Genomic DNA, 12,441 nt, shown 5'->3' with positions numbered 1-12,441 from the left:
GTAAAAGTACTTTACAAGTCCCTCATGTGTATAAAATTCACTTGTTGTTTTCATATTATGTTACTTTTTATTATGTAGTTTTATATTTTTCCATAAATGTTCATTAATATATAATGAACATATTTTGTTTATATAACAGGACTTACTCGAGTAGGAATATGTGGACTGAAGAACAAGAAGATGAACTTAGAAGGTTATTTGAGGAATATCAACGAGATAATCCTGGGCCAAGTAAGTTAATATTTTTTTTCTAATCCTTATTGTTTAATAATACAAAATTAATTTTACTTAATAATTAATAGAAAACTGTATGTTGGATGTAAAATATTCTTACGTTTATTGCGTAATATATTAGTAACAATTCTCTTCTATAAAAAAGAGAAACTACAAAAGTTGGTTAAATCTTTAGCTTGTATTTTTTATACTTCTAATTCAAAAAGAAAGTTAAGCGCGATGATGAGTTTTTGAAAATTGCACTGAAAAAGTATATTACAGAATTAAAATTACTAATAAGATCAGATATAGAAATTGCAATAGTTCCAATAAAATCATATTACAAAATTTAAACAAATAATAACTTAATCTTTCTTAATAAGGAAAATAAATCAGTCAAAAGTTTTGTTATAATTTTGTTTTATTCATTTTATTTAGCTGTTGTTAAGAATAAATACATATCAACATATACCAGTCTCATATGACAAATTAAACAGCATAATATTCTCATATTATGCAGTTATTAGAATAATAAAAATATAAAAAATTAGTTGTTTGTTGTTAGTTGGCAAATATTTTAATCCGTTTTAATTAAATTATTAAATATAATTGCAATTCAGTTGTAATGTTATTAAATTTATAACACTATTATCAACTTAATGTGACAAAATGTTCCTAACAAATAGGAAACTAAAACTTCATCAGTTTATATAAACACATTTTTTCATAATTGAAAGCAATACAATATATTGTATTGTTACCTTAAAAAATCTGTTCTGTTTTTCTTATGGTTATGATGATAAATATTTGAACAATATTTAATTTTCAAAATGTATTATTTCATTAGGTAATTTTTTTTTTTTAAATTTTGCTATTCATATCTTTTGCTCATAGTTTAAATTAGTTAAAATTTTCATTAAGTTTTTTATTGCTTAATAAGTATTACAGTTTTTATTTTTTAAATGTTCAGTTTAATTTTAATTATATTTTACATCGACATTCTTTTAGAATATCTGTATTTTTTTAATTATTTATTTCATTTTTATTTAAATTTCTTTTTTAAATATATTTCAAATATAAAACATATCCTTGTTTCTGAAATATGCATCTGATTGCCAAATATTTATGTCTATTGTATGATTGGAATTTTTATAAGTATTGCATTAATTTTATACGGTTTTATATAAATTAGCATTAATTGTTATTTTTTATGTCTAAATAATTTAATAACTTTTTTTTGTTAAAATTTTTTATATCTATCTATCAAATTATATAATCTTGTCCATTTAATTATGTGCTATAAGGATATCAATTCATTTGTTAATTTCTTTTTATTGAGGTTTTTTATTTGTTTATTGTGTGAACAAATTTATTCATAAAAATTTCACCTAGTATTCCAGCAGCTAAACCTTCTGTTTACTAATAAATTATATTATTAATAGGAAAAGAATTTTGTTTCAGTATAATGTTTAAAATAATTTCTTTGATAGCTTTTTTTTTTATTTATTTATTATTATAGCAAGTTCTATTTTATTTGGATGATATTTTAAAGGTCTGTTAGGCTATTTTTTCTTATAATATTTTATAAATAATTTTAATCAGTTAATAAGCCTGCCTTTATTTAACCGTAGATTGATTAATTTTGTATGTTTAGAAATATTATCTGAAATATTTGAATAAAAGGAGTCTGAACTGTGATTTATCAATTTCAGTTTTTATAATTTGTTATTGTATTTATTTTATATATGCCTCATTTGATAAATTTTATTATTTTTATAGATGTTATTGACTGGATAATGATGAATATTATTAATCAAGAGAGATCTCGTAGAATTGTACTTAAAAAAATGAGGGAATTAGGTTTAATTCAGGTAGTATATTTTTTGTTTTATCCTTTTTATTTTAAAGAAAATGTATAAATTCTATCACATTATTTATAAAAAAGAATATGCTTGGTTGTATTATATTGTTTCAGTTATTTAACTAATCAATTTTTTTTATTAATCTTGCTTTTATAAATTAAAACATCTTAGTTTAACTCTGATAAATTTGATTTTATTATCATACAAGGGTATGTTAGTAAGGATATGAAATTCATTCACTAAATTTAAGAACAGCAGACCTGGCAGACTGTCCAGCAAGTAATAGGTTATTGCAGCCAATTCTAGAAATCAAAGAAAAAATTTAGATATGATCAGAAAAGTTTTTCAGAAGAGAGAAACTCTCTCTCCAAAATAACAGTACAAAATTATATATAAAATCTGATTCCATTCTTTATTTCAAAATCCAGTGAACATTGCTTTTAACAGTGAAGTTATAGCTTTGGGATTATCTAAGTGAATAATCTAAAGAAGATCTCTTGTATCTTGCACATAATTATGAATTTGCTATTTGTACCATTTGTTCTCCAAATAAATGAAATGTGTCAATGTATTGATCACCCATATCAAAAATGATAGAAGATTCCAAGAAAAACAAAACTGCATCAGGATATTTATTAATTTCACAACCAAAATACTCATTTGGATCAGTAAAGGAAAACGAAGATTATATGACAGAAAATTTCAGAGATCACCATGCAAGGAAAAGACCCCCATCCATATATGGTAATTTTATTAACATACAAGCCTGGGAGGCTCCCCAGGGCTCCTGGGCCAAGGGGCCAGTCTCAGGACCATAGAGCTTGCTTTGCTCGCCATTCCCATCTAGCCAGGAGCCCCACAGAATTTACTACCCTCATAATTGTGAGAATAATACTATAACATAATAAATAACAGCTGAAATATTCGGGCTTTATAAAGAAACATGAGAAAGAAACTAAATTACAAAAGACAGAATAGTAGTTACTATGGTAAATAAAGTACACAGACTTGCAATATACTTGCAAAACAATATATACTTGCGCCGGCCTCTGTAGCATGAGTGGTAGCATCTCGGCCTTTTGTCCAGAGGTTCCGGGTTCGAATCCCAGTCAGGCATTTCATTTTCACACATGCTACAAATCATTTATTTCATCCTGAAGTATTACCTAATGGTGGTCCCGAAGGTTAAACAAAAAAAAAGATATACTTATTAACTAATTTCTACTTATAACTTATTATACTTATTTAATAAATTTGAAAAAACTTCTTAACACTTGGAATATTATTATTCTACTTACCTCTTTCTCTTTCTCTCTCATATATATATATATATATATATATGAGATTTTACATACTAATAGGGATTTATAGAAGAATAAAATTTATTTAAAAATTTAAATCTTTATTTAACATAAGTTTATACCTTTATTATTTTATGCTTTGGATCTTAGCAATCCAAAAACATGCTTAGCTGTTGAAATAGTTTAATGAAGTTGTTTATGATTATTTTTATCCCATTCTTGGAACAGAATGTATCCTGTAAGTTTCTGCTATTTTCGGATCAGAGGATCTGTCTGGCTGTTTCTATGTTGAAAAAAAAACATTGATTTCATCTTATAACAAATGTTATTAACATTAAAATTCACTTTGAAACAAGCTTTTTTGATATTTGAAAGCATACGTCATTTAAATTGTTTATGTTACGATTTCTTTGAAAAAAAAAATGTATTTATTTGAGAATGACATCTCTGAAATATTATCTATCATATGATGCTTCCGTTTTCTTGTAATGATCCACATGAGTATTTTGGTTGTGAAATTAATAAATATCCTGATGCAGTTTTGTTTTTTCCTGGAATCTTTGATAGTTTCAGTATGGTTTATCAATATATTAACACATAATTTGATTTATTTGGGCAACAAACTGTACAAATGGCAAATTCATTATTGTGTGCAAGATACAAGATATCTTCACATTATTCACTTAGATAACTTAACACATTCCTCTTCGTATTAGTTGATTAATTTAAAAATCCAATTATTCATTCTCTGTTCTATTAATTAAGTTTTTGTAAATAATTAAATTCTACTCCTAGGGTGTAATTTGTACAATATTTATTAAAAATATAAGTATTTTCTTATATTGTATGTATATACACGTAGAAGTTGGACAATCATAAAGTTAGTCAGATCAATAGGGTCATAATAATTTAGTAGTTGTCATTATTTTTAAGAAATTGTTTTTCTAAGTCATTGTCTGTCAATGGACATCTCTTAGAATTTTTTTCTTTTGCTGGGTGCTTTTTTGAATCCTGTTTGATGAACAGTGCATAAAACTTGTTAATCTCTTCTATCGCATGAAAACAGCAACCTTGCAAAATTGATTTTATTTTTTTTTTAAATAAGAAAATGTGCAGGAGCCAAATTGGGAGATTAATTGTTGACTATGGAATAATGCCTAGACGTGGATATTGTTGTCTTTTAGCATCCATGAATAGCTGACCCAATTCCCCTTCTTTATCACTATCTGTCTTAAATGTTGCATTACCACCAAACAGAATTTTTTTATTGATTGTTTTACTTTGCAGGATAAACTCCTGATAAACAAAAGTTCGGGTGACTTAATGTTTTTTTATCACTTCCAGTATGTGTGATGTGATTTTCACATCCAGTATAATGATTGTATGGCTTCCACCATACTCTCGTTTTATGACAATTTCTTACATTTTTTAAGAAGTTATCCAAAAGCTTGGTATCCCTTGGTTTGTTCTTCACCCAAAAGCTTGGTACTAATTGCATCGCAATGGGTTGTATGTTAAATTTGTCATTAAGTAAAGTAATGCAAATTTATATGTTCCCATTTTTTGCAACATCATGATGATCCAATCAATGATTTTCCTAATAATAGTATGCACCTCAAAGTTACACTTATGTAAAACGATTGAGTAATTCGTAACACCATTCAGTTCATACTTTCTTTCCTTCTACATAACCTTATTTATAATCTTCTAAAACTGAACAAATAAATGAATAGATTTTTAAAATGTCAATGAAATCTCTTTTTGAAACAAAATTTAATTTAAATATTTTTTTCTCCAACGCCTTTTATAATCATTTTCGTCAAGAAAAAAGTCGCCATGAATATTAAACATAACTTTGTTTAAGTCTTCATATAGTAAGAATGTGAGTTATGTAAAAAAAAATTACTAAAGCACTACGAGTCAGATGACATCATAATTAAAGTTTATCATTGTATAGTAATTAACAAACACTTTAAGCCAAGTTCATGACCGGAGGGGAAAGAAGGTTCATAAATATAATTAAATTATGCAAAGGTACAGTTTCAGATATCATAAAGTTATTGAAAGTTTAAATAGAAGTCAATTTACTTTAGTGCAACTTGTCTAGTATAAACAATTTTTATAAATGTAGGAGGCATGTATAATGATCCATTTGGATAATTAATTCAGATGTAAACACTGTTATAAAATTGTAATTAATTTTAATTAAAATAATTTTATTTTGCAGAAAGATTTTAGATTGACAAAATCTAATTCTACAAGGAATTGGACTGATGATGAAGTAACGCAGTTGAAGGAACTTGTCCCTAAATTCCTTGAAGCTGATAGTAAGATCACAATTTTTTATTTTAATAACTTAATGATACTTGATTAGTTTATTGCGAAATGAATGCAGATTTATCTGTGTAATATATCTTTTTAAGGCCTACATTAAAAAGATGCCTATGATTAATAAGGTAAAAAGATCTATTATTACTATTATATTCATAAAGTAGACTTCTTTGAGATTTTTTTTCATTTGTTTCAATCTTTCACTGTTTTCATCTAATTTCCCTGCCTGCCTTTTACAGTATCATTTCTCTGTATACTCTTGACTCTTCTTCCTTTTTTCCCATTGCAGTCTTCTTCTAGAATCTTTCTTAGCCATCTTCATTCTTACTACATGACCTGCCCATCATTATTTCATCCTTGCTATCAATAATGCTAAATCTTTTATTCTGGCTTGTGATCTAACCCGATCTTTTTTCTCTTTTTATCAGTTAACTTTAAAATTAACCTAAATTAAATTTAAACTAAAATTATCTCCTCCATACCTCTCTGAACCTTCTGAATGTTTTCTAATATACCTTTAATCATTAGTCAGGTTTATAAGACATATTCATCTCCAGTGCTATTATTTGTTGGAAAGTTTTAGTTTGATTTCTTTATTCAACTTTCTTAATAATATTCTCTTTAATTTTACAAAACTGCCTAATTCAACTATATTTACGTTTTACTTCATCCTTTGTGTTTCCTCTTTCTAGGATTATTTTATGATTTTAAGATTTCTGATACAATCCTTATTTTCCAGCATATTTGTTTTCTGTACCCTATTAGCTTGGTTACAATACTGTATTTGGTATTTTTATAGAAAAATAGATGATTTTGTAGTATTATGGGAATAATTTTAAGTTAAACTAGTAATTTATAGTTTGTTAAATATTGACTTAAATTTAATTATACAAATTTGAATTTTTATCTTAACCTGTATTTCTTTGCCTGCAAGTATGTCCTCTTAAGTTGAGTAAATACAAACAATTTTGTTGATATCACTAAATTACTTAAATCACATTTTATTCACCCTTTTTAGCAAACATCAACACATAAAAACTATATACAGTTTCCAACTCAAAAATTGAATGCTATAGTATGTTTTAAAAAACTCATTATTAAATAATGTAATGAAATAAATTAATTATTTTGTATTTTTAAGTAACAAATGTGATTTTCAAGTAACGCTGTTATTAAACAAAGAAATAATGTTGGAGCTAAATACATCCAGCTTTTTTTTTTAAATATTTATTTTATAAATTTTTGAAAGTAACAAAAAAGTAATAAAAAAATTCAAACCAATTTTTAATTATAATTTAAAATACGATTCTAGATTATTTCCTTTTGAACACATTGCCCCTAATTTAACTTGTCTACCAAAAATTCATAATTAAACATCCCAGTGTGACCTTTGATAAATTTTTAATTTGCCCCCCTTATATTATATCGAATATAAATAAAATTCTTAGGAAAAAATGAAATTTGCGTAATGCATTTAATATAAAAAATGGTTACTAATTAGTAAAAAATAAATTAAAATATTTAATTGTAAATAAAGACATTAGAATGGTTAGTTATGACATAATTAATATATATCCTAGTATAATACCTATATACCATACCATAAAAATAAAACATAAATTAAAAAATAACCAAAAAGATCAAAATTTATTAAATGTATCATTGCTGTTTTAAGAAATATATGACAATAAAACAGTTTTGAATTTAATAATAAATGTTATACACAAAAAATACGTTTTCTATAAAATGTCCACTTTCAGCAATTATGTCAGAAAATATTTACAGGATTTTGAGTGTAAATTAGTGGATGGCATCACTCATACACAAAGTTTTAATGTTCGCATGGTATGTTGATGATATTTTCATTATATATAGCCCAATAACAAACAATGAACATCTAATTATTTTAAACAATTTAAATTCTTATAATGAAAATTTAAAATTCATTTGAAATAGATTATAATAGAATGTTAAATTATTTAGATATCAATATCGAAATAAAAAGGACAACCAAATTGAAACATCAGTAAATAGAAAACCTACAGCTAATATTATAAAAATAGTTAAATAAACATCATAAAAACATGTAGCAGTTGAAAATGGATATGTTACTAGTTTAATTAATATTATTTATAGAAATCTATCAAAACAATAATTTACAACTACTTCATAATAAGACACAAAAAAATGTGAAAACACGCATATACAAAAGTACGTATACAATAATATCATTGAAAACATTACTAAAACTTACAATAAAGTAATATTTAAGCCAGCATAGAAACCTAATAAAATACATAAAAATCAAAAATAATAAAATAAACATTCTGTGCGGAATTTATAAAATTAAATGTAGTAATTGTAATGGTATTTATATAATAAAAGGGGAAAACAAGTAGATCCTTTAAAACTAGATTTCTTGAACATTATAAAAATTACAAAATAATAAATTAGGTTTATCTGTTATGGCAGACCATGTAATAAACATTCTATTTCTCATATTAACACAAATTTTGAAATATTAGAAATTAATAAAGATAACATAAAATTAAATATATTAGAAAAATATTAACATATATAAATACAAACAAAATTATAATTTAATAAATCATCAGACAGTGTTTGAGGGGAGACAGTCTTATAAAAATTGCAACAGCACCCATATAATAAATTTATACACAATTTTCATTAGTTTAGTATTTTTAATATGCATTTTAATTAAATATTTCAATCATGACTGAGGATGCGGGGATCCTGCTTGCATCCTTCACTTCATGGTAAAACTGGGGTATGATATGTCTTATCTCAATATTCTGACTACATGATTTATATTAATAGAATTTAAAATATATTTAAATTTCCTTTTCCATAGACATAGCTATTTCCTATTAAGAAACCAGCAGAACAGTAGAAGAACCACTGTGTGTTGTAGTATTTAAATAAAAGAACAGAAAAAATGGTGAAACATTAAAACATAGAAATTAGAGCAATACTTAACACATTATAAAACTAAATGTGTAATATTACTTTATAATAATGATAATTATCGTTTATTGCTGTAACATTTTGAAATAATGATAGATTTAATTTGTTAAAGAAAAAATTAATGAAAAACTATATGTTTGGTATAATCTCTTTTCACTTGAAAAGAATATCTATTTAACAATCAGATGGTGAGCTGTCACAATTATACTTTCTTTTCTTGCTGAAAAACATTTTTTTAAGTTTAACAGTTTAATCTTTATTAAGATTTGAGAGTTAATATTTATTGTAAGTAGTTGCTAATTAGTCTTGCCACTAGGGATAGTTTTATTGATATATACCAATAAAATTATATTTTTGCCAAATGTGTTAATAGAATTATGAAAATATTTATGTTTTTTTTCAGATCCAATTGATTGTATCATGCTTAGTTTAGAAGGAGATAGAAGCAAAAAAAGTGTTATTCAGAAATGTATTGAATTACATTTAATATCTGATAAGAGTGAGCTGTCTAAGAAAAAAATTGTAAAACCAAGATCTAAAAGTAAGTTTGTTAAGACTTTTTTGCATATTATATTTTCATAAATAATGTGCAACATTAACCATATTTAGAAGAGTATGTTCATACGTAACACAGGTCTCTTAGTTTAATGTAATTGATTTCGTTAATATTTTTTGATTATTTACACACCTTAAATGATATATCAAGACAACTTTAATGTATTTTTTTGAAAATTGATGACAGACACTATTCCTTGTTTGTTTCTTTTTACTTGATGAACAGTTGTTTATAGATGTAGCTGTCTACAGCATAACAGGAATGTTTCAATTTATTATAGTAAGTTATTATTCACATGGTTAAACTGCAATTCTAGCTCTGTTTTCTTTCACCAAGCTATCTTATTTTCTTATGTTGATGTGCACTTATCCCTCTTTTTCTACAGCTCCATGCCCTCCTTTAAATTTCCTGGCCCAGTCGTAGACTTGGGTTATGTGACAACATCATATCTTCAAACCGCACACGCAGCCTTGTCAATATTTTGCAGGGTTTCGTGCTCTCATTCATGAGAGATATTATGATTACATGTTGCACAATTGACAATGGAACTTCTTGCTCTGACATCACACTATTGATCAGAGAAATGTGGCAGCTAAAGTGTCCATCCCCTTCTCACATTTTCTCCACCAATATCCCTCTGTACCAGGTCCACTCATGTTCGTACACAAACTGTGAAGACAAAATTTTGGTTTGTAGTTGCTTGACCCCTCATAGCACGTACTATGTTGTAGTTGCGATAGAATTTTGAACTGCAATGCATTGTGCTTTTGCTGTAAAATATTTTTACAAAAACTGGCTTTAACAGAGTTAAATCGACACATTGTCTGAAGCAAGCATTTGGCAGAGGTTACAGGCCTACACCACTTCCATATCCATAAAATTCAAGATACTAATGCACTACACACAAACAAAACCAAAAAAACTTTGCAAATTGTTACCAACATCTTCTTAGTTTGTATTTCAAAAATTGAGAATTGATAAACAAGTTTGTGAGTATTGAAGATCATTTTCATTTTTTAAGTGAATCTTCTGTTAATAGTTTCCCATAGAAGTCGCAGCACTTCACGAGGAAGAACTGTATAGTGGATCATCATGAAGTGCTGTGACTGTGGGAGTTGTGTGGTGTACATTTTGTTCTGTAGTTGTTATTGAACTTATATGATAGAAAGGCTCTAGAGTGTTAATATTTGTTGCCCATTTTAGTTCCTAAACTCATCATCCAATAAATAAATCTTTTCCAACAAGATGGAACTATGAGCCGCATCACATAGGTTTCAAGGCACATTTGCAGAATGTCTTGTTATTCCTGATAGAGAATATCAGGATATCTGATCTTTCACCTTTCATTTTCTTTTCCTGGGGATGTTTGGAAAGTCAAATATTCAGTGTGCCAGCACACACCACATTTTATTGAAGAGGATGTTGCCTATGTAATAAGTGCTTTTATATGAAGGTCACTCATATATAAACCGAAACTTGTTTATATAGATTTATTGATATTAGATAAAATTACAAATAAATTACCTTATTTTTCTACATAGTTTCCTTCAACAGAGATCATTTTCTCCACCAGATAGATAGCTTCCTGATCTCATAAAAAAAAAAACATCCCAACAACCATATGCGCACATAATGCTTCACTGCGGCATTGTCTTAGAATATTTTCCCTCTTAAAGCTTCTTTCAGCAAATCAAACACCTGGAACTCAAATGGTGACAAATCTAGACTGTACGATGACTGTTCAAGAGAGTCCAATGAATTTTAGCAAGTTTTATCACAGCTGTTATATGCAGCTGTGTATTATTATGGAGAAGGAAAATGTTGCAAATCAATTGCTGGCATCATTTTTTTGCATTAAGCAGCCCTGATGTGATCCAACAGCTTCAGGATATGCTTCATTTACCAACCTTCATTCATGCAGGAAATCAATCAGTAACACACCTTTTGAGTCCCAAAATACAGTTGGCAGAGTTTTTCAAGCTGAAGAGTGTTTCTTGGCTTTGATTGATACCTCATTGTCACTTTTCCTTTACTCCATACTTGTTCTCTTGCTTTCTGGGGTGCAGGGTAGACACACATTTTCTCACAAGTCACAACATGATCCAAAAATGTCTCTTCTTCCTCAGAGTAATTCAGAAGCTGCTAACAGATATCTTTCCAGACATTTCTCTATGCCACAGTGAGAAGACATGGAACCCACCTCACCAGTTGAGTTTTTGACAGGAAGATTTCTCTGAACTGTGCCTGGAATTGAGCCAAAATTTCAGAGGATTTGATACCTTCACTGGCAAGAAATCAGATTATAAGACATTGCACAACAGAAGATGGTATCTCCTGCTTAGACATTTTGTTACTGATGGAACGTGACCTACACACATGGCTGGCCAGATGCTCCCTCCACCCATATATAACTACCCATAACGCCCCACCACAATCACTGCTCTTCCTCAGTCTGTGCAGCAAAATTCCTTTGAATGATCCTCTTATATAAAATTTGTTCACATGTTTAAAAATGAAATAAATAAAAGAATTAAGTAGTTTCCTGCTGGTTTCTTCACAGAGTCAAATGCACTGCTGTATATCAGCATGTCAGGCACACTGAAATATAAATAATTTGTAACCTATAACTGACACCATTACTTTCTTCATCATAGTCTGACTGTTTAATGAACATCATTACTCTCAAGATAAAACTACTCTGACTTGTTATGCTTCTACCTTAGACACTTTTCTTTCATATGTCATAATCATAGAAAAGAAATGTAACAGCGTAAAGCAAAAAGTTGACATTCTCTTCTCTGTGGAATTTCTACAATTAGTGGATTAAATTGGCTTATCCAGAATTAGGTAATATTTCCACATTATGTAAATAGGTTTATTGTTTATAATACAAAAAAAAATAATAATAAATTAAATAAATTATTGATAAATTAATAAATTTTATATAAATTATTTTTCAAAACAATTTAAAGTATTCTCTTTATTACTCTAAAGTAAGTAACTCTAAAGTAATTCTCTTTACTACTGGGTTAAGTTTTGTTTAATTATAGATACCTTTTTACATTATATTTTTATCAGTGTTTTCTGTGTTCTATAAAATTTTATTGCTTGTTTTTCTTTTAGTTCCTTCTTGATGTTCTTAGAATAAACGTTTTTCTTGTCTTTTTTTTGTGATTTTATTGAACAAACTGGT

The 12,441-nt window shown here is 27.1% G+C and overlaps 1 protein-coding gene across 1 annotated transcript in view; it reads left to right on the top strand.

Moving 5' to 3' along the window:
• The window catches only part of LOC142330388 (uncharacterized), a 58,498-nt gene that overhangs the window by 22,176 nt on the left and 23,881 nt on the right, over window positions 1–12,441 (top strand). The window contains exons 6-9 of the mRNA XM_075375612.1: window positions 140–231; window positions 1,993–2,084; window positions 5,604–5,703; window positions 9,096–9,233. Of these exons, the coding sequence (XP_075231727.1) occupies window positions 140–231; window positions 1,993–2,084; window positions 5,604–5,703; window positions 9,096–9,233 (422 nt within the window). The remainder of the gene's footprint in view (window positions 1–139; window positions 232–1,992; window positions 2,085–5,603; window positions 5,704–9,095; window positions 9,234–12,441) is intronic.

This window comes from Lycorma delicatula, chromosome 9 (assembly GCF_047948215.1).
Source record: "Lycorma delicatula isolate Av1 chromosome 9, ASM4794821v1, whole genome shotgun sequence".
NCBI lineage: Eukaryota > Metazoa > Arthropoda > Insecta > Hemiptera > Fulgoridae > Lycorma > Lycorma delicatula.
Note: the sequence above shows the minus strand (reverse complement) of the source record. Positions and strands in the feature narration are given on the sequence as shown.